Source organism: Peromyscus leucopus, chromosome 20, assembly GCF_004664715.2.
Source record: "Peromyscus leucopus breed LL Stock chromosome 20, UCI_PerLeu_2.1, whole genome shotgun sequence".
NCBI lineage: Eukaryota > Metazoa > Chordata > Mammalia > Rodentia > Cricetidae > Peromyscus > Peromyscus leucopus.
Window position 1 is genome coordinate 39136192 of NC_051080.1, and position 21540 is coordinate 39157731.

The 21540-nt window shown below is 46.8% G+C and overlaps 1 protein-coding gene across 1 annotated transcript in view; it reads left to right on the top strand.

The window, feature by feature from the left end:
• Srebf2 (sterol regulatory element binding transcription factor 2) overlaps positions 1-21540 on the top strand; it is a 62634-nt gene that overhangs the window by 31608 nt on the left and 9486 nt on the right. Inside the window, exons 6-14 of the mRNA XM_028871240.2 lie at positions 803-917; positions 1072-1253; positions 4124-4316; positions 4818-4999; positions 7491-7767; positions 10767-10936; positions 17354-17522; positions 19150-19267; positions 20064-20173. Coding sequence (XP_028727073.1) covers positions 803-917; positions 1072-1253; positions 4124-4316; positions 4818-4999; positions 7491-7767; positions 10767-10936; positions 17354-17522; positions 19150-19267; positions 20064-20173 — 1516 coding nt within the window. The remainder of the gene's footprint in view (positions 1-802; positions 918-1071; positions 1254-4123; positions 4317-4817; positions 5000-7490; positions 7768-10766; positions 10937-17353; positions 17523-19149; positions 19268-20063; positions 20174-21540) is intronic.

Here is a 21540-nt window from a genome sequence, read left to right on the forward strand (position 1 = left end):
GTTTTTTGTTTTTATTGTTTTTTGGTTCTGGTTTTGGTTTTTCTGAGACAGAGTTTCTTTGTGTAGCCCTGGCTCTCCTAGAACTTACTCTATAGACCTGGCTGGCCTTGAACTCGGAGAGCTTCCTGCTTCTGCTTCCCAAGTGATGGAATTAAAGGCATGTGCCGCCGCTGCCCAGCCTTAAAGTTTGTTTGTTTTTTTTTTTTCTTTTTCTTTTCCTTTTTTTTTTTTTTTTCTGGTTTTCCAAGACAGGGTTTCTCATGTAGCTTTGTGCTGCCTTTCCTGGAACTCACTCTGTAGTCCAGGCAGGCCTCGAACTCACAGAGATCCACCTGCCTCTGCCTCCCAAGTGCTGGAGTTAAACGCGTGTGCCACCACTGCCCGGCTAAAGTTTGTTTTTATGTTTATGTTTATTATAAGAATTATAATTATAATTAGCCAATATTTATATGTCAATTATATGTCAGTACTACCAGCCTATGGTTTACATACTGTCATTATTCACATGTTAAAGATTAAGGGGAGGGCTTAGTAAAGATTTAGCTCATGATAGAGTTAGAATGTTCCAAACCCTGGATCCAATCCCTAGTATTATCCCATCTCACACACACACACACACACACCCCAAAAAAGAAAAAGAAAAAGAGGCTCAGAGTTAGGGTGAGTTTTATGCCAGATAGCCAACATTTGAACCAGTGTTTGACACCTCACAGCTGTGCTCCTCACTCGTGAACTCTGGGGCTCTGCTCTCTTTGCTCCAGCATGCACTGCTTTAACTGTGTTTCATCTATCTTCTTCCCAGATGCACAAGTCTGGCGTTCTGAGGAAGGCCATTGATTACATCAAATATTTGCAGCAGGTCAATCACAAGCTGCGTCAGGAGAACATGGTGCTGAAGCTGGCAAATCAGAAAAACAGTAAGTCTTTGTGTTGAGAAAGGCCTATCAAACCTCACAGTTGTTTGGAGAAGTCCTGTGATGGGCACAGGGAGGACTCAGATGTGTTATGAGCCCTGTCCATGTGGGATTTTGTAAAAATTGATAGTTTTCTAAGGGGGAGTTTTCTTTGCAGAGCTCCTGAAGGGCATTGACTTAGGCAGTCTGGTGGACAGTGACGTGGACTTGAAGATTGATGACTTTAATCAGAATGTCCTTCTGATGTCTCCCCCGGCCTCTGACTCGGGGTCCCAGGCAGGTTTCTCCCCCTATTCCATTGACTCTGAGCCAGGAAGTCCTCTGCTGGACGATGCAAAGGTATGAGCTTTTAAAATTTCTCACCCTCAGAATCTCTCATTTTCCCTAAAGCAATAGTGACCACAGAGAGGTGACAGGATCAGTGCTTATCCAATGAGGGGTGAAGAGGACGAGGAGTTCTGTGACATTAGCTGCATTTAAAGAGGCGAAAACTGCTAAGTGTGGTGGCGCATGCCTGTAATCCCAGTGCCAGGGAGGCTGAGGAAGGAAGATCTTGAGATGGCAGCAAGACCATCTCAAAAAAAAAAAAAAAAAAAAAAAAAAAAAAAAAAAAAAAAAAAAAATCCAAAAAGGAACAAACTGCCTCTGGATGAGGACACAGACAGACTCAGATTTAACAGGTCCTTATAGAAAGGCCCATCAGAGAGGAATGAGGACACAGAGCAGCTGTCAGGCGGGTGGGCTCTGGGAGTTGCTAGATGTGCTCCATTACTTCCTCTGCCCATAATGGGCCTGGCAAGACCACTTTCTGAGGCTGCTATGCTAGTTTAGAGTGAGGCCGCCTCTGGGTGCTCTTTCCGGAAACAACTACAATTTGCAATCTAACAGATAACATTCTACCAACCCAGGGCTCTTAAATGGTCCCTGAACAACAACAACAAAACCCATGGCAATTGAAGTTTTAATGAGTTTCTAGGAACCTTTGGAGTCACTGGATCCTATACTGCATCTTGACATTGGTGTTTCCAACTCCAAAAGCATATGGTTTCCTTCTAGCATTTGGTTTTGTTTGTTTGAAGGTTATCATGTTGCTCTGGCTGGTCTAGAAGTTGCTATGAAATTTAAGAAGACCTTGACCCCCCCCATCTTCCTGTCTTTTTACCAAGTTCTGGGATTACAGGCATTGCCAGTGCCTTCCATGCATGTGGTACTGAGAAGCCATACCCAGGACTTTGTGCATGCTAAATAAGCATTCTTCTTCCTTCCTTCCTTCCTTCCTTCCTTCCTTCCTTCCTTCCTTCCTTCCTTCCTTCCTTCCTTCTTTTTTTTTTTTTTTTTTTTTTTTAAAGATAGGTCTCACAGTCCTAGCTGCTTGTCTGGAACACTCTATTTTCTATGTAGACCAGGCTGGCCCAGCACACAGCAAACATTCTTTTTTATTATTATTATTTATTTTTATTTCATGTGCATTGGTGTTTTGCCTACATGTATGTCTGCTTGAGAGTGTCAGATACCCTAGAACTGGAATTACAGACAGTTGTTAGCTGCCATATGTGTGCTGGGAATTGAACCCAGGTCCTGGAAGAGCAGCCAGTGCTCTTAACCTCTGAGCCATCTCTCGAGCCCCACAAACATTCTTTTGAAACTTTTTTTGTAAATATGGTTCTGTTTGGTAGTAGTGGTCCATATAACATACAATTTGGAATATGTGCATCAGGGCTTGGGGAAAATCTTGGCTCCGATCCTCTTCCTCACTCCTTATCAGTTCCCTAGGGCCTCTGTTTCCAGTTCTGTAAAATGAAAGAGACACAAAAAGCACATTCTAGTTTTTGTTGTTGTTTTGGGGTTTTGGTTTTTCAAGACTGGGTTTCCCTGTGTAGTTTTGGTGCCTGTCCTGGATCTTGATCTGTAGTAGATCAGGTTGACCTCGAACTCACAGAGATCTACCCGCCTCTGCCTCCCGAGTGCTGGGATTAAAAGCGTGTGCTACCACCGCCTGGCTGCATTTTAGTTTTAATAACCGACCTTCAGCTTCTCTCTCCTCTTCAGTGTTTCCCTGACCACTGAGGCGAGACAAGCTCAGTTCTCAGTTGCTCAGCTCTGCCACCATGGCTGTCCCTGGTATGAGGAACTGAAACCTCTGAGTCCATGAACAAAAGCAAACGTCCCCTTTAAAAAAGTCACATTCCTTTTCTCTAAAGCATAGTTTTCATCATTATTGGAGTGTGGTGTAAACACAATGAAATAGTCAGTAGGATGGCCCAGCAGGTACAAGTGCCAGGCATGGGACCTGGAGCACCTGAGATCCAGAACTCACGTTAAAAAGCCAGATTAGTGGGTCAAATTTGTAATCCCATCTACAGGACTCTTAATCTGTTTTTAGCCACAACACTTTTGCTCATGTATACAGCAAAGTGGCAAAAGTAACAAGAGACCCTGCCTCTAAAGCAAGGCTTGGTTTCTTTGTAGTCATGGGACTGCTCTTTGATCTCCACATCTCCAGCCCCAGTATGCTCTCTATTGTTGGGGAGAGCCGTTTTGTAAGAAAGTTGATCTGGCACTCAGGAGGCAGAGACAGACAAATCTGTGAGTTCAAGGATCATTGTGGTCCACATAGAGAGTTCTAGGCCAGCTGGAGATATATAGTGAGATCTGTACTCCTTACTTTTGTTCTGTGGAATATGCTCAGTTGGTAATAGAAAGATTATTCCAATGTTTGAGTAATAGTTTGTGAATCGTGGACTTAGGTCCCTCCTGGCTTTTCTCCTCTCTGACTTAATGGTCTTGAACTTAACCCCCGCAGTTTGGTTCTTGGTGTATATATAAAAACAGTGTCTTGGGTACTTTTCTGTTGCTGTGACAAAACACCACGACCAAGGCAACTTACAGAAATAAGAAAGCATTTGATATGGACTTATGAATTCAGGGGTTAGAGTCCATGATGCAGAGCAAAGAAAGCCAAGGTGGCAGGAACAGCGGAGAGCTCACGTCCAGATCTACAAGCAGGAGGTGGAGAGAACACACTGGGTATGGCGTGAGCATTTTGAAATCTCAAGGCCATTCCAAGTGACATACTTCTCCGGCCACCAACTGGGTGCCAGATACCAAATGCCTGCGACTTCTGGGGGACGTCACATTCAAACCACCCCTGCAAAGTGCTGTAAAAACACAAATGGTAATCATTCTAACCCTGAGTTGCTGTTTTGAAGGTCAAAGACGAACCAGACTCTCCTCCTGTGGCCCTGGGCATGGTGGACCGCTCTCGAATTCTGCTGTGTGTCCTCACGTTCCTGGGCCTCTCCTTTAACCCCTTGACTTCCTTGCTGCAGTGGGGAGGGGCCCACGATGCTGACCAGCACTCATATTCAGGCTCTGGCCGCAATGTACTGTCACTGGAGTCAGGTAGGTGGGTCCCCTAGTACTGCCTGGGTTAGGTGGACTGCTATGACAAAAGGGCCCTGTGTAAAACTGCATCGTGTATCTACCTCGTCCAAAACAGGGGTGGGCCTCCTACCTGCTGGCTTCCGACAGGGGCTGCCTAGTTATGTACATACAATAAGACAAACTTAAGTTTAGTTGGAGCAAGCTGGAACCTGCTTTGTTACAGTTACCATGGAGAGAGGGGGTGGGAGAAATAGGGGAAGTGCCTGCTTGAGGGACTGTGTGGTATTAGGTCAGGTGTGAGATCCATGTCCTGATGTGTCCTGTAACTGAGCTTTTTGTGGCACTCAGCTCCATGGTGCCAGGGGATATAAAGATTCCTATTAGGCTATAGAATTGTCTACCATTTCTTCTGAAAATGATGCAGAAGGCTCTTTGATCTCCCACTTCTGGAGCCCATCAGGTGCCTTGCTGTTCCTCAAGGCCCTGCCTGGTAGTCTCAGCTGAGATGCCCCTCTTTAGGTTCTGGGGGCTGGTTTGACTGGATGATGCCAACTCTCCTCCTATGGCTGGTAAATGGTGTGATTGTCTTGAGCGTCTTTGTGAAGCTGTTGGTCCACGGGGAGCCAGTGATCCGCCCACACTCACGCTCCTCAGTCACCTTCTGGAGACACCGGAAGCAGGCGGACCTAGACCTTGCCAAAGTGAGTTCTGTCATCCACCTTTCTTCACCTTCCTCTGTGCTCAAACAAGAACACAGTGAATGTTGTTGACTCCCCGGTGTGTAGGAAGTCCTGTGGCAGGTGCTGGGCTGACGGGCAAGGAAAGGGCACTGTACCTGTACCAGCCACAGGGCAATGCAGAAATCAGCTATGGATACTGGATGGTCTTTGTCCGTTATGACATGCGGTGCTGTGAGTCTTGGGGTATAAATGGCGCTGTCCTGGTCAAGAAAGACAGGCAGGCAGGCAGGTCAGGACCTTTCAAGCTGATAGTGCCATAAGTAATATCTTAGTCACTTTCTCTCTGTTGTAACCAAGTACCTCACAGAAGCAATTTAAAGGGGAAGTTTATTTGAGCTCAAGTTTTCAGTCCCTCCTGGGAAAGGCTGGTGGTCATGGGGCAGGAGCTTGTGGCATGGTATCCCGACATCTCAGCAGATCAGGAAGTGGAGCATTCATACAAGAACTACAAGTGGAGATCACTCGCAAGATCTGCCACTAGCAGCCCACTTCTGTCAGCCTGGCCTTAGTCCCCAGGGATCTATGACCTTTTAAAGCATTGCTACCAGCTGGGGACCAAGTGCTGGAATACATGAGCCTGTGGGGGAGGCATTCACGTTCAACTATGACAGAGTAGACAGAGGATATGTGTGTCTAAAATGCAGGCTATGTCGAAGAGAGATGCCAGTGAAGGCTAGTAGTGTAGTGGTCCACATGTGCAGAGTTTTGACTAGCAACTGAGTTAGGTGGTTTTTTATTTATGGGTGTGTCTGTGTAGAGGTATATGCACATGTGTGCAGATGCCCACTGAGTCCAGAAATGGAAATCAGATTCCCTGGAGCTGGAATTGCAGGTGATTCTGAGCTCCCTGGCCTGGATGCTGGGAACCAAACTTTGATCCTCTGGAAGAGCATCAAGTGCTCTTAACTCTGAAGTCTCTCTGACCTCTGAATTAGGTTTTTATTTCCAGTTCACTAGTGAATCAGGGAAGATTTTTGAGCAGGAAAATTAGCTGAAGGTTTTTGTTTGGAATCAGTATAAGGAGAGGTTATAGGGAGGGCTCTGTGGCATCTTGTGACACTGAAGGATGTTACTGTTAAACATGCATACTTCGGGAGTCATGTGACTCAGAACAGTCCTGAGCAACAGTAAACCCAGTCCTTACTCTCCCTTTGGCCCATTGAAATCTGTGCCCACAGCCCTGGGTCCTAAAATACAGATGTGATGGCGGGGGGGGGGGGGGGGGGGGGGGGGGGTTTTTGTTCACAGGTATATCGTAGAGGCGGGTTTAAGGGTGTTGCATGATGCCATTCTAGTGACTGTATGAAGAGTAGGTTGGGGAAAGGAAACATGAAAGGTACAGAAACAGTTTAAGAGGCTCTTAGAATGGATGGAATAAGAGATGAAAACCTAGAATTTAACACTTTAAAATGGTAGAAGTGAACAAATATTTTGAGATGTAAAGTAAGTAATAATGGTGTTAACTCAAAGATGGAAGAGGCTAGAAGGTGTTGAGGGCTCTTTTGAGGCTATTGCTTGGAAACACGCAGATGCCTTTGTATGTGAGCAGTGACCAGGAGGCAGGCTGCGGGGCTGACATGAGTCAGTGCCTGAGTGGGGAGCTGCATTCTTGCTAGGAGAGGATGTTTAGGGAGAGTTGGGCTGATTGAGGCAAAAGAGCAAAATCAAAGCCATCCTGAAAAGCAGCGAGCCCTCTAGGAAAATAGCTTCTGGTTGTCATTGACAATCTCTCAGTTACCAATATCAGCAGGGTGCTGTAGACTCTGTTAGACCCGCAGTGGGGCAGAGATCCCAAATTGAGGTAGTTTAGCAATGTAGCTGTGAATTGGCCTTAAAGCTGTGGTTCATGGACTTCTATAGGCCACAGAATCATAGGCTACAATTGCAGGGCTGTGATTAAGCAACTCTGAGGTGGGGCTCAGCAGAGTTCCAGAATCTAAGCATGTACTTTATCTCAAAACTAGTTTCTACCTATTTATAAAAGCTACTGTGGCAGCTGGCTGGTGGTGCTGGCAGCACAAGCCTTTAGTGCCAGCACTCGGGAGGCAGAGGCAGGTGGATCTCTGTGAGTTCGAGGCCAGCCTGCTCTACAGAGTGAGATCCAGGACAGCCAGGACTACACAGAGAAACGAAAAATAAAACAAAACAAGAAGTTGCTGGAAACTGCCAGCATTTGCTCAAAGACAGAACACAGCACAATTTAATTTGGTAAAAAGGCCAGGGAGTTCTTCAGAATGTCTGTGGTAATTCGTTGTGGGGAATGAGGTTATAGGTAGCTTCTTTTTATGTTTTTGTAGCTTTCCAAAGTTGTTCTTTAATGGAAGTTGTGTTTTATTCTAATAACAAACATGTTTTATACTCATAACAAGATGGGTAAAATAGAAATATCTTAAAACAAAAAGGCCATGCTTGGCAAAGCCAGTGACCATTATTACCACTTGCTGCTTTATAGGGTGATTTTGCAGCAGCTGCTGCCAACCTACAAACCTGCTTGTCAGTTTTGGGCCGGGCACTGCCCACCTCCCGCTTAGACTTGGCCTGCAGTCTCTCCTGGAATGTGATCCGGTATAGCCTGCAGAAGCTGCGCCTGGTACGCTGGATACTGAAAAAAGTCTTCCAGCGCTGGCGGGCTACCCCAGCCACTGCAGCTGGCTTTGAGGATGAAGCTAAGAGCAGTGCGAGGGATGCAGCCCTGGCCTATCACAGGCTGCACCAGCTGCATATCACAGGTGAGAGCACAACTGCTGCCTGGTTTGCTGTACAGGGCCCTGCACATCGCCTCCTTAGCTTGCTTTGCCAGAGCTCCACTCTGACAGAAGCCACTTTACATGGTTTAATCCAGCCATCAGCCTGCAGCGTCTAGAGCTGTAGTTTACCATTTCTTTCTTTCTTTTTTCTTGTCATTTATTGATTTTATGTGTATAGATGTGTACCACATGTGGGCAATGCCTTGTGGAGGCCAGAAGAGTGCGTCAGATCCCCTGGAACTGGAGGTACATATGGTTGTGAGCTGCCATGTGGGTGCTGAGAATCCAATCCAGGTCCTCTATCTGTAAGGGCAGCTAGTGCTCTTAACCACTGAGCCCCCTCTCTAGCCCCAAGTTTACCATTTCTAGGATGGACATCATTCACAGTGACAATGACACTTCTCTATCTACTTAGGCCTGGCCGGCAGGCACACACCTATAATCCTAGCACTAGGGAGGTTCAGGAGTTCAAGATCATCCTTGGCCAACTTGAACTACATGAGACCCTGTCTCAAAAAAAAAAAAAAGAAGAAGAAGAAGAAGAAGAAGATGAAGAAAATGAGGGTCCAGCAAGGTGGCTCAGTTGGTAAAGGCACTTGCCACCAAGCATAACGTCCTGAATTCGATCTTATTGACTCCTGTGACAGGAGAAAACTAACTTCCTCAAGTTTTGCTCTGACTTGCACACACATGCCCACAGGCATACACACATAAATTATCAGTAAATATTTAAAAAACCAAAAGTGCTGCTTAGGATGGCTTCCTGGCTTCCTGCTAGGAGTTTGGTTGAGCAGTGGTACCACTGACAGCTGACGGAGACAAGAGGCAAGTTGTTTTCCAAGGAAGGGTGTCATGCACTGTTTGGGACACTTGCCTATGAGACACAGAGGAGAAATTTTCAGTAGACATTGGACCTATGGGATCTGCAGCCAAGATAATGGCCCTGGGCCTTCAGGGGAGAGAGAGAACCAAGGGTGTCTAGAATATCTCACCAAAGGACAGGTAGAGCAGTGTAGTCGAGACAGGTGCTGCCTTGCTAGGCATGGTGGCACATCCTTTACTCCCAGCACTTGGGAGGCAGAGGCAGGTGGATCTATATAAGGAAGTCCAGGTCAGCCAGGGGTACATGGTGATCCCTGTCTCTAAAAACAACAAACAAACAAAGCACTGCCTGAGAGGGGCAACAGTCAAATGTCAGAGGAGAATCAAGAGGTTTGGCGTGTAAGAGGGACAAGGTAAGGACAGAGATGGTTAAAGAAGAGAAGGCTTGTGCCGGGTGGTGGTGGTGGTGGCGGCGGCGGCGGCGGCGGCGGCGGCGGCGGGGCGGCGCACGCCTTTAATCCCAGCACTCAGGAGGCAGAGGCAGGAGGATCTCTGAGTTTGAGGCCAGCCTGGTCTATAGATCAAGATCCAGGACAGGCACCAAAACTACACAGAGAAACCCTGTCTCAAAAAAACAAAAAAAGAAACAAAAAAAAAAAAAATGAAGACGAGGAGGTGAAGGTTGCTGCTGATGTGTCCACTAGTAGTAGATGAAGTCAGAGATACCTGTAAGGGTGGTCCTAACGTATAGAACATTCCTTGTGAGTTTGAGAGGGAGCAGGCCTAGTCATCTAGGATGGAGGAGGGACCAGGAGTTAAGATTGTGGGCATCAGCTTTGACAGGAAATCCCTAGCTGCAGATCTCTCCCACTGGTTTGTTTTTTTTTTTTTTTCCTGCCGCTCATGGTACCCTTAGAGCAGACTCGACATCCCAGTCTCTGCTCAGGAGATTAAGCTGCTAGGGTCTAGAGTTCCAAGCCAGAACACTTCACACCACTCATCTCCACACTCACTGAACATTCTCAACCCTGGGACCTAAGGGGGCTCTCCAGGGTTAGGGGTGCCCACAGCATGAGTTTCATGCTGTCTTCTATCCTCTCCCTAAAGGAGAAAGCTTAGAGCTTCGTGGGGAAAACAGGTAACCCACACTATACAGAATGAACTCAGGGACTAAGAACTCCCATGCTGATAACACAAAGGCAGCTGGGTAAAAAGAACCCTCAGCTAAAGAGGTTAAGAGGGCCTGGTTGCTGCCTGACCTCAAAGCCAGGAGACTGCTAGTCCTTTGTTACCTCCCAGCTTCTGTATGAGGACCAGAGCAAGAAACTAACTGTATGAATGCTTCAGGACAGCTAGGATGGGTCCTTGGGTCTGTGCTGGGGCAGGCACTTTGTCCACTGATCTCATAGTGGAAGCCTTTACCTACTAATCTAACGTGTGTAACTGGCACTGTTCAGTGTTCTATTTCCTTTTCTGTGACGCTTATGGGAGGAGGCTGATGAGAATCAAATCCATTCTGTTTTTATGTTGTGTTGTCTCTCTTCAAATATTTGGAAATTCAGACCTTTGTCAACAGAATGAGGCCATGCTGTTGACACTGCTTTGGAAGAGATTGCACCACACACCTCGGAGTTCTATCCAGTGACCGGCAGTTCCAACAACTCCATTGTCACAGAACCAGAGCCGTGTCCCTGTCGGTTTGGGAGGTAGATGAGCACAGCACATAGCTAGTATCTTGCTGAGCCTGCATCCCATCTGGACCTACCTGATCACAAAGGTCGCTCCTTTCCCCTGGCACCTCGAGTATTCCTTGCTGTGCTTACAGTGAGGCAGAAATGAGAGGAGTCGTTTACTTTGGCTCATAATTTGGAGAGTAGGCAGAAGGGAGCTTTTAGCCACAGGTAGGAAGCTGAGTCAGACCGGACCTAGAGGTGTGCTTTAGCCCTCAAAGACCCACTGCAATAGCCTCCACCTCATAAAGGTTCCTCAGCCTTCCCAAACATCACCACTAAGTGGGGACCAAGTGTTGAAACGTCCGAGCCTGTAGGTGACAGTTTATGTGGAAAGCCGAGCATTGTTAGTGATTGTGCTGGGGACAAAGAGACTCTGTTTAGTTCGGAGACTCTGTCAACATCAGTGTCTGTTTCTGCCTGCCCTAGGGAAGCTTCCTGCAGGATCTACCTGTTCAGATGTACACATGGCTCTGTGTGCTGTGAACCTCGCCGAGTGTGCTGAGGAGAAAATCCCGCCAAGCACACTTATTGAGATCCATCTGACAGCCGCCATGGGACTCAAGACCCAGTGTGGAGGCAAACTGGGCTTCTTGGCTGTGAGTACCCTTCGATTCCTGTATTAGTTACTTTCCCCATCACTTGTGGTAAAGTACTGGGACAGCTTAAAGAAAAAAGGATTTATTTTGGAAAGGGTATGGTCCATGGTGGCAGGGAGGAAGAATCAGAGATAAACCAGAAGCAAGGCCAGCCTACAACCCTCTTAAGTATCTATACTTTTAAACCCTCTATATCTCTGATCTGCTAAGTAGGCCCCATGTCCAAAAGTTCCACAATTTCTAAAACAATGCCACCAGCTGGGGACCAACTATTCAGAGAGCCTGTGGGCAATATTTCATTCAAACTATAGTGTTTCCACTGAGCACCTTCCCAGCCTGGAGCTAAAAGGCAGTATGTGCCCCACCACTTAGGGGTTGGTTTTCACTTGTTCTTCCACAAATACGTAGAGCAATGAAGAGAATACAGCAAGATGTCCCCCTGGCTGGGGTTTTCAGGCATAAAGCCTTATTGGGGACATTCTGGTGCACTGAAGTAAAAGTATCAATCAGTTTGTAGACATAGACAGCTGTATGTGGGATTCATGTTTGACTTCACTCTTAGAATCTTGTTACATCTCTGATCTCTTTAATTCACCCAAAAGCTGCTTTGGGGGGTACCTTGTATTGGTCTCAGTACTATAGATCCAGAAATAAAAGCCAAGAGCTCTCTGCAAAGAGCTCAGGTCAGATGCAAGGTGAGAACTGAAGTTAGGAGGCACATCCTACTCTCTTGGCAAGGTGCCAGCATTGGTTCCTCACAGCTGGCTGGTTCCCAATCCTTGTTATCAGCTAGTCCACAGCATCTGCTGACCTCAGGCTTTCTCGTACTCTAGCAGAGACAGGCACATTTTACTCAGTGCCCCACACATTAGCTATGTTGAAAATGGAGTTCTCTTATCTCAGCTTGTTGCCAGTTGCTAATGGAGGTGATATGCTGAGAACAGACCAAGAACATGCTGTGTGGTAACACTGATCCATTGCCTCAAGTGGCTCATTGCAGTCTACAGGACAGAGAATTCAAGAAAACTCTCCACTCTGTCTTTATGACCATAAATGAGACATCCATTGGTTGATTTCTTCAGCAAATTCTGCCTAACTCCTGTTCTGGACCAGGCACTCCCAGAGGGGACATAGAAGCATAAGATCTGTCGGGAGACCCAAGAGGGTTCAGGCAACAAAAAAACATGTGGACAGTGCTGGCACAGAATCACTTTGTCACCCTGAAGTCCCACTTAGATTCAGTGTTATTGCTGAAATACAGCTACTTTTATAAAGGACTCGGCCTGTTGGAGTTAAGCACACACGTGGCAGCTGAGGATCAGAAAAAACGGCTCCATTATAACTGTCTCTAAAAGTGGGGCCTAGGCCATACCTTGTTGACCCGTCTGCTTGGGAGGTTGAAGCAGGAGGATCACTTGTGCCTAGAAGTCCAAGGCTAGTCTGGGCATCTTAGCCAAGCTTATCTGGCACTGCTGAGGGACGTTTGGAGCACCTCCTGTACTTGCCGTTATAGACTGCTACAGAGAGGAAATGTTTTTACATTGTCACCCACCTCTGTGAGCTTCCTCATACTAAATCTCGAGTGACAATGCTCCTGGAGCAAAGGGTTTAAACACCTGAGACTTCAACGATGATGCCCAGTTTGCATAGTCAGTAAGGTGGGGGAGGAGAGTGAGGGTGGCCAGCATGACCAGCTCTTTCTGTTCACCCCCTTTTGGAGCAGCTGAATTAAGAGATGCAGACAATAGACACTTTGATTTTGATGAGTTAGATTTAGTTAGCAAATGAGCCAGGTGTTGGGAGCAAACAGAGGGCTCACCTCTGAAAACAGTTTAGACCAGAAGCTCCCAAACTCTGTGTGTGTGTGTGGCACTGTCAAACTGATGTTTTTATGGTACTGAAAGAAACACCTTCGAGTTGGTCAGTCAGTAATGGCAGTTTGGTTTTGTTTGTTCAGTTGTTAGGAGTTCCAGTATCCTAAAAAGGATTTCTGTCTTAACAGCTTTGTGGAAAAAAAAAATAATAGGTCAATTGAAAGAAAAGATGATGTCTAATTTGTTTTAGATTTTTGAGACAAACTTTTAAGATTTATTTTTCTTTTATGTGTCTGGGTGTTTTGTCTGCATGTATCTGTGCACTATGTCCATGCCTGTGAGCCACCGTGTGGGTCATTTGAAAGAACATCCAGTGCTCTTAACTACTGAATCCTCTCTCCAGCCCCTTCCCTCGGCTTCTCTTTTCCTTTTGACACAGGGTCTCTACTTACCCCCTGGCTGTCCTGAAACTCACAGAAATCTGACTGTCTCTGCCTCCTGAATGCTGGGAATAAAGGTGTGAGCTACCACACTCGGCTTGCCTCCACTTTTTTTTTTTTTTTTCAAAGATTTATTTATTCATTATGCGTACAGAAGAGGGCGCCAGATCTCATTACAGATGGTTATGAGCCACCACGTGGGTGCTGGGAATTGAACTCAGGACCTCTGGAAGAACAGTCAGTGCTCTTAACCTCTGAGCTATCTCTCCAGCCCCATTGCCTCCACTTTTTAAGTATGGCTATTACAGACATGTACCACCACATCTTAGAATCAGATTAGGCACAATGCATTCCCCATTCCCTGTTCCATGCTGATTTTCACTTGCTAATTGCTGTTTCAAACAAGACAAAACAAACAAAACCAATAGCTTCCTAAAACTCATCTTTACAAAACATGTGGTGAAGGTAGTATAGCCTGGCTTTTCCAATGCCGAGCACTTGATCTAGTATTTTACATAGTGTCCACGTGATGTTGAATGTTCGTATTTTAATCAAAAACTTCAGATATCACTTGGCTCCCTGAGCACTCAATGTGGCACTCAGGGTACTTGGCACACAATTTGTGAACTGTGATGGTGGGGACTGGAGCTGGGCCTGGTCCAGGAGTGCTAGATAGCTCTCAAGATCTAAGCAATGCTGGGGCTCCTGCCTAGCTTCTCATGTCAGGCAATGAGCAGATGAATTGTAGGAGAGAGGCCTCTGTGCTGCAGCTCAGGAGTGCTCTGGTGTCTATAAAATTTAGAGGGAAAGTTGTTTTTTTTTTTTTTTTTATTAAGAACAGTATAATTGGGCTTATAAAGCCAAGAAAATTAAAAGAACAATAAAAATTATTTTCCCTTATAGAAGCCAAGTTGTACTGTTCATCCAGGATTTCTGTTTCTTATTAGTTCAAAATGCTAAATTCAGGTCTCCCCACAACCTCCCATGGAGATTTCTTATTAGCTTATGCTTCTTAAAAATTCAGGCAGTTCAGAACTGCCTGTCACTCCAGCTCAGGGAACTCCAACACCCTCTTCTGAACTCTATGCGTACTGCACTCATGTGCAGAACATAAAATCTTTAAAAATTCTTTTTTTTTTTTTTTTTTTTTTTTTTTCTTGTGTAGCTTTGCGCCTTTCCTGGAACTCACTTGGTAGCCCAGGCTGGCCTCGAACTCACGGAGATCCACCTGGCTCTGCCTCCCGAGTGCTGGGATTAAAGGCGTGCGTCACCACCGCCCGGCTAAAAATTCTTAATGTCAGGCCAAGTGTGATGGTGCACGCCTTTAATCCCAGAACTCAGGTGGCAGGGGCAGATGAATCTCTGTGAGTTTAAGTCCAACCAGAGCTACAAAGTGAGATTCTGTCAAAAAAAAATTTTTTCTTAATGTCTACAGCATGATTTCAATGTTTGTTTGTTGTTTTTCTTTTTAATTCAGCTTAAAATTTTATTTTAACTTAATAGTTTCCTGATGGTTTCTGTAGACTTTTCTTGCCATCTGACCTGACAGACTCTGTGCTTCTCTGTTGTCCCTTGGGACAACCACCTTACCTTGCTGATTAACCCTGTGGCCTGGAGAGAGTTGCTCAGTGGTTACAAGGTTCTGGGATGTAAGAGGCCCTGGAATTCACACACTCACATGCACGTGCGCGCGCGCACGCGCACACACACACACACACACACAACACACACACACACACACACACACACGCAGCCTCTGTTGTCCCACAGTTGTAGTTATAGTTGAAGGTCACAGCAGGTCATGGAATTCTACTCTGTTTGCTTTCACAACACCGTGTTGTCAGTGCTGGGCAGTGTCTAAGAGACTGGGTCATTGTCCCTTTGATTTAAATGAAATGCTCTCCTGGGCCCATAAGCTGCCATGAAAATGCCAGTAAGTATCGGTAGAGCATTTCAGCCAGGCAGCTGTCCCCATGTCCCCCTGTAGAGTCTCCCCATTGCATCCTTGAGTGGCTGTGCTTTGGCTGTGCTATTTCTGACTCTGGCATTCAAGTTTTCTGAAGCTGTTACATTAACTGATTGCTGCTTAAAGTCTATTAAAGGTCAGAACCATCAGACTACCAGACCATGAGATAGATGCCCTCATTGTGCCTAAGCTAGAAGAGGGAAGTTCCCAGACCAGCAGCCCCTGCAATGGATGCCCTAAGCTCCATGTATGCTTCTTCCCCCTCCACCTCTGCTCAGCTCCCTATTCAGATTGAGTAGTTTTATAGATTGAAATCATGAGTTTTAGAGTAGAGATTTTATCACTCAAAAAATGATAGAACTAGAGGCTGGGGTTGGTGGGGAAGGATTTCCAAAAACACCCAACAGCATTGTCCTTGTGTGTGTTTTACACTGGGGCCCTAGATGTTGTCCCGGCTAGGGCCCTGGTGGTTTGAATTCCAGGAAGATGCTTTCAACATCTTTTTTTGAGACAAGGTCACTATGTAGCCCTGGCTGCCCTGGAACTCACTCTGTAGACCAGCCTGGTCTTAAATCTCACAGAGATCCGCCTGACTCTGCCTCCCAGGTATTGGGATTTAAGAAAGGCATATACCACCACACTTGGTTCAACATCCCTTTCTTATGGAACTAGCCTAGATGTCTATCAATAGATGCTTGTAGGGTAATGAAAATGTGTGTGTGTGTCTGTCTGTCTGTCTGTCTGTGTCTGTGTGATGGAATTATTCAGCTGTCTGTGAAGGAAAACTAAATCATGAAATTTGTAGGAAAATGGATAGATCCATTCATTTTCCTGCAAATTTTTATATTGAGCAAAAATTATTATATCAAGCAAAGTAATACAGCCTCAGAAAGGTAAATCCCACATTCTTGGTCATATTCTAGTTGGGGTGGGGGCAAAGGCATGAAACTAGAAAAGAGACTGTGGAAGCAGTGTAGAGGAAAGCGTGAGAGCCCGAAAACAAGCGGAGACAGAAAGGCCACCGGAAGTGGACGGGTAGGGGGCTGGGAGAGGGGAAATGGAGGAGAACCAACACTTTGTTTGTTTTGTTTTGTTTTTCGAGACAGGGCTTCTCTGTATAACAGCCCTGGCTGTCCTGGAACTCTCTCTGTAGAACAGGTTGGCCTCACAGAGATCCACCTGCCTCTGCTTCCCGCCGTGCTGGCATTAAAGACGTGTGCCACCACCACCTGGCTGAGAATCAACACATTTTGTTTGAAAATGCCAAAAGAAATCTAATCCTTTGTATGTTAATTTTAAAAGGCTGGAGAGAAAGCTCGAGGGCTGAGAGTACCTAAGAGTACTTGCTGTTCTTGCAGAAGACCAAGTCTGGTTCCCAGCACCCACACCCGGTGGCTCACAACCACCTAGAGCTTCAGTTTCAGGAGCTGGAGCACCTCTTCTGGTCTCAAGGGCACTCACGTGGTGCACATATACATAGGAAAATGTTTATGTCGTTTACACTCAGCACCATTTTAGGTTTGCCTAGGGGAACAGAAGTCCATTTCTGGTCTTTCCTCTCAGGTTGGGGCTCATGCAAGGAAGGCATGAGACTTCCTGAAGAGGCTTCCTTCCAGGGTCACACATGGACACACAAATGTACCATGGTCCTGGGCAAGTCTCCTGCTGCCCGGTGTGGTACCTACAGCTGGCTCTGGGTGTGCACACACTCATCACACTCAGGGAAGAGCTGGAAAGATTAGTCAAACAACACAGTTTGCCTAAAAATACTCTAGAGATTGTGCAGTTTAAATTTCTTGAGATGTCCCAGGATTGAGGGGCTGCTTGGTGAGGCACTCTTGGTATCACAGATAAAGTTAGGGACTTCTGAGGCCCCTTCCTAAGTGAATACCTGTTGAATACTAGCAGGTGAAAAGAGAAGTAGACTCTGGAAGGCCGAGACAGGCTTACCAGGACAGGGTGGAGCAGGAAAGTGCATCATGTGCCCTGGCCCTGCTCCTGATGCCACGTTCCCCAGATCATACCAGCTTTGCTACTTTCTCTGGTTTCTGTGGTGGGATCACTTCTAGGGCTTCATGCAGGGCCTATGCTCTGTTGATCCACCTTTCCCCAGCAGTTAGCTCTTCCTGATGACTAGGCAGGAGCTGCAGCCAGCATTCTGCTACCTTGGCATCACTCCTGTCCTTTTCTCTTACAGAGCTACTTCCTTAATCGTGCCCAGAGTCTGTGTGGCCCAGAGCACAGCACTGTCCCTGACTCCCTGCGCTGGCTCTGCCACCCCTTGGGCCAGAAGTTTTTCATGGAGCGAAGCTGGTCAGTCAAGTCAGCAGCCAAGGAGAGCCTGTACTGTGCCCAGAGGAACCCAGGTGAGGGTGCTGTCTCTACTGCTCAGAGCTGGTGACAGGCTAGGTACAAGGGAGACAGGAGACCTGGGTGTCTCCACCTTAGTATCTTTTTTAACGATTGGGTCTCATAAAGATGAAGTAACTTTCTTGAGGTCAAGCCCTTCAGAGCCTGTCTGTAACTTAGCTCAGTTCACAGCCCTGCTGTGTAGGGCAGTCATTGCCTGTGGTCACAGCATCACAGGGCCTTACACACGTGGTAAGTTGTGATTAAGCACCAGCTGTATTCTTCGCCCCTGTTCTAGACACTCAGGAGAGGAAAAAGGTGTGGGGCTTGCTGTTCCCTGGCCTCTGGGCCTTCTGGTCCCATTGGGAAAGCAGACAGACATATATGGAGCAGTTAGGGAACAATAGGCGGCAGGCACTCATCAGTGCTCAGAATGGTGACAGGGACAGGGCTCCAGGCATCAGAAGGCCAGGCAGGCTTTCTGTCCCTGGCATTTGATAGTGATTGGAGTTGACTGGCCCAGTCTTAGCGTGCAGAGGCTGGCAGGGTAGACTCACACAGGGAACACTTGAGTAGTGTTCTTCTATGGTTTCTCTGCTGAGTGGAGAGTCTGAGACAAGGAATCATACCCCCTGAATACAGAATGGATATCAAATGAGTTTTTTTTTTGGGGGGGGATCTTGTTTTTTTTTTTTTTTTTTTTTTTTTTTTTAAATAACTGTTGTGCAGTATAAGGATGATGTTTGACACCAAAAATTAAAGAATAAAAAAAAAATGAAAGGAAAAGTGACCTCAAGTCTTCTGACAGCCTCGTCACAGGGTAGACCTGCACTCCCCAGGCCGTTTTGTCACAGAGAAAGTGTCCAGAAACACCCCTCTTTCTCTCAGCTGCATCAGGGCCAGAATGGGAAGGGCTGGTGATGCTTGCTCTACAGGCCTGCCAGTGAAGGGACTTGTCAGCCATTATAAGCTTTGCCGGGCCCCTTATCCAGTCAGCTTAGTCACAGCTAGAGAGAAATAGGGTTCTTTATAGTCTAGAGTGTGCAGAGCCTACCGCTGTCCTTTACAGCCTCTAAGATGGGGTAGTGTATAGAGATGCACCTGCACGGACACACACACACACCCTAGGGGGCTAAGTCACAACGACACAAAGGCTTGCGCTACCTTGGGGCAGTTTTACAGGGTAATTCTTTTCCTTCCCTCTTTCTTCCTTTTAGTCATTTATTTGTTTTGTGTGTGTGTTTAGTAGAGGCACATGCCACAGCATGCATGAGGTCAGAGGACAATTCGTAGGAGCCAGTTCTCTCCTGCTGTGTGGGTCACAGGGTTGAACTCAGGTCATCACCCTTGGTGATATGTTCCTTTGCCAACTGAGCCATCTCACCAGCCCCTGAAGGGTAATACTGGGTTTGGTTGAGAAAGATTTGCTCCCTGTTACAGGCACAGCTGTTTCTAAGGCTCTTTCCATGCCTTTTTCACCATAAAAAGGTCTCTGGTTTATTTGGGTTTTTTTGTTTTGGTTTTGGTTTTTTCCCTTACTGTACAAAGACTTCACAGATGTAAACATGTATTCTCTTGCTGAGTACACCCCCAAGTCCAAAGGTGCTCACGATTAAGACCCATTTAACCCTTCTTTCTCTTCAGCTGACCCCATTGCCCAAGTCCACCAGGCTTTCTGCAAAAACCTACTGGAAAGAGCTGTGGAATCCTTGGTGAAACCTCAGGCCAAGAAGAAGGCAGGCGACCAGGAAGATGAGAGCTGGTAAAGTCCCAGTCCCCTCGGGCAGCTCTCCTAGACCAGTCAGCCAGGAAATGGAATTGGGGGTTATTTCTCAAAAGCAGAGCTCTGATTTAGACCCCACGGTGTCTGTCCTTTTTTTCACCTTTTACATCTCTTCACCAACTGGGGCGGTTGTCAGAGCAGGTTAGAAACTGGATGAATTCGCTTTGCTTTTGGGGACAGAGAGCAGTGAACTGTTGAGAGAGACAGGAGTGAGGTATAGAGAGCTCACCGGGCAGCCCCATCAGGCCAGAGTGCTTGGAAACCCAGCTCTGCAGTGAGTGTGCTGTTTTTAAATTCTTACATAGTTACCGAACATGAGCTTTCCTTCACAGATTAAGACCCGATGAACAGAAAGGTATCAGCTCACTCACATAAGGTCCTGGTCCTGCACAGAGTGCCCCTGAGGAAGGAGGGAGGGGCAGTTCCACTAGGCAGTAGCAAATATCTGGGGGACTGTGGCATTAGAATCTAGTCTGGGGAAGAGGGGTCAAGGTTGTCTATTGAGGGAAGAAGAGACAGATCCTGCCCTCAGGATAACCTTCCTAGTAGAGGGAAGAATATCAGTGCTCTCCTAGAGATGCCTGACAAAGCTTGGCCTATCAAGCATGTATATGGTATGCATGGGCAGAACTTGGTGAGCTTGGGATTGGGGGAAAGGAGCCACAAAGGGCTATTCAGTCTTAGTACTGGATCTCTAAGCAGGCAAGCTTAGAGATGTAAGTATGTATGTGAGTGTGTAAGACAATACATTAGTATGTTCTTTCTGTATGTTTAGTGAATTTTCCGGCGCCCTAGAGTATTTGAAATTACTTCATTCTTTTGTGGACTCTGTGGGATTTGTGAGCCCACCATTCTCCAGCAGTTCTGTGCTCAAGTCAGCCCTTGGTGAGTATCTGTGGGTGGCTCCACAGTCCAGAGAATTTACTCTGTCAGGCCCACCACCCCTCCAGTGTGGATCCAGAATGAGTGAGGAGCATGTCTCAAAGCATCTTCCCTCGTCCTGAGTTCGTATCTGTCCTCCAGGCTGCCCGGCCCACAGAGGGCCTGGGCAGGATTCTTTGAGCAGAAAATAATGGAACAGTGAGTGGTGGAGTACCCCACTGAAGCCCTGGCTAGGTAGTCCACGTCAGGACCCTTTCCATATGCACAGGCTGGCACCAGAGTCTGAGTACCTGGAGCGGGTGGGGTTTCACCCTAAGCACAGAAAGCTCTCGGAGCCGGGTGCTAACGCTCGCAGCCGGCAAGGCTCCATCTGTGCCTCTCCCGCTCCGCTCCGCACTGCCTCAGGTGTAGTCTCCTCTGCTGACTACAGAGCTGAGATTTTATCTGCTTCTCCCTCTCAACTGCCATCAGAATGACAGCACATCAGCTGCCACTTCTCAGCTTCTACAGCTCCTTGGGGTATGGGTTGCCAAGCTACCCTTGCCCGCTCTTCCTAGGGAGAGAAGGAGCCTAGAAAATCAACTCTGGTAGCATGGTCTCTACTGACGTTAGCGTTTAGAAGATAGTGTTCTTACTCCTCTTCTGTCACTGGCTGTCTCTCACTGGTTTGTGAAATCTCCGTAGTTTTACAGTTGAGAAACCTGAGGCTCAGAGAAGGAAGACTGTAGCAACAAAAGCACAAAAGGGATGTGCTGCTACATCTCTTGGAAGAGCCCTGTCCCTGGGCCTGTTAGAACCTTACTTACATTTACACCTAAGAACAAGCTGAGCCAGGTGTGCTGGCGCACGCATTTAGTCCCAGCACTCGGGAGGCAGAGGCAGGCAGATCTCTGTGAGTTCAAGGCCAGCCTAGTCTACAGAGTGAGTTTCAAGACAGCCAAAGCTATGTTCAGAGGCCTTGTCTCAAACAAAACAAAAGAGAAGAATAACAAGCTGGTTGGGAATGGAGCGGTGGCTCAGCCCTTGCTGCTCTCCAGAAGACCCTCGTCGGGTTCTCCTCACCAGTATTAGGCAGCTCACACCTACCTGTAACTTCAGCTCCCAGGAGATGCAGTGCCAGCTTCTGGACTCTCTGGGTACCTGCACTCATATTCACACACCCACATACACGTAATTTAAAAAGAGAGTAAATGTTTTAAAACAAACAAAACATGAGCAGGCCTCACATCTGTAACCCCAGCACTTGAGACACGGAAGCAGGAGGATTGCCACAAATTCAAAGTCAGCCACATACTGAGATCTTGTCTCAAAAAAGACCTAAAACAAGCCAGACATGACAGCACATGCCTTTAAATCCTAATACTTCAGAG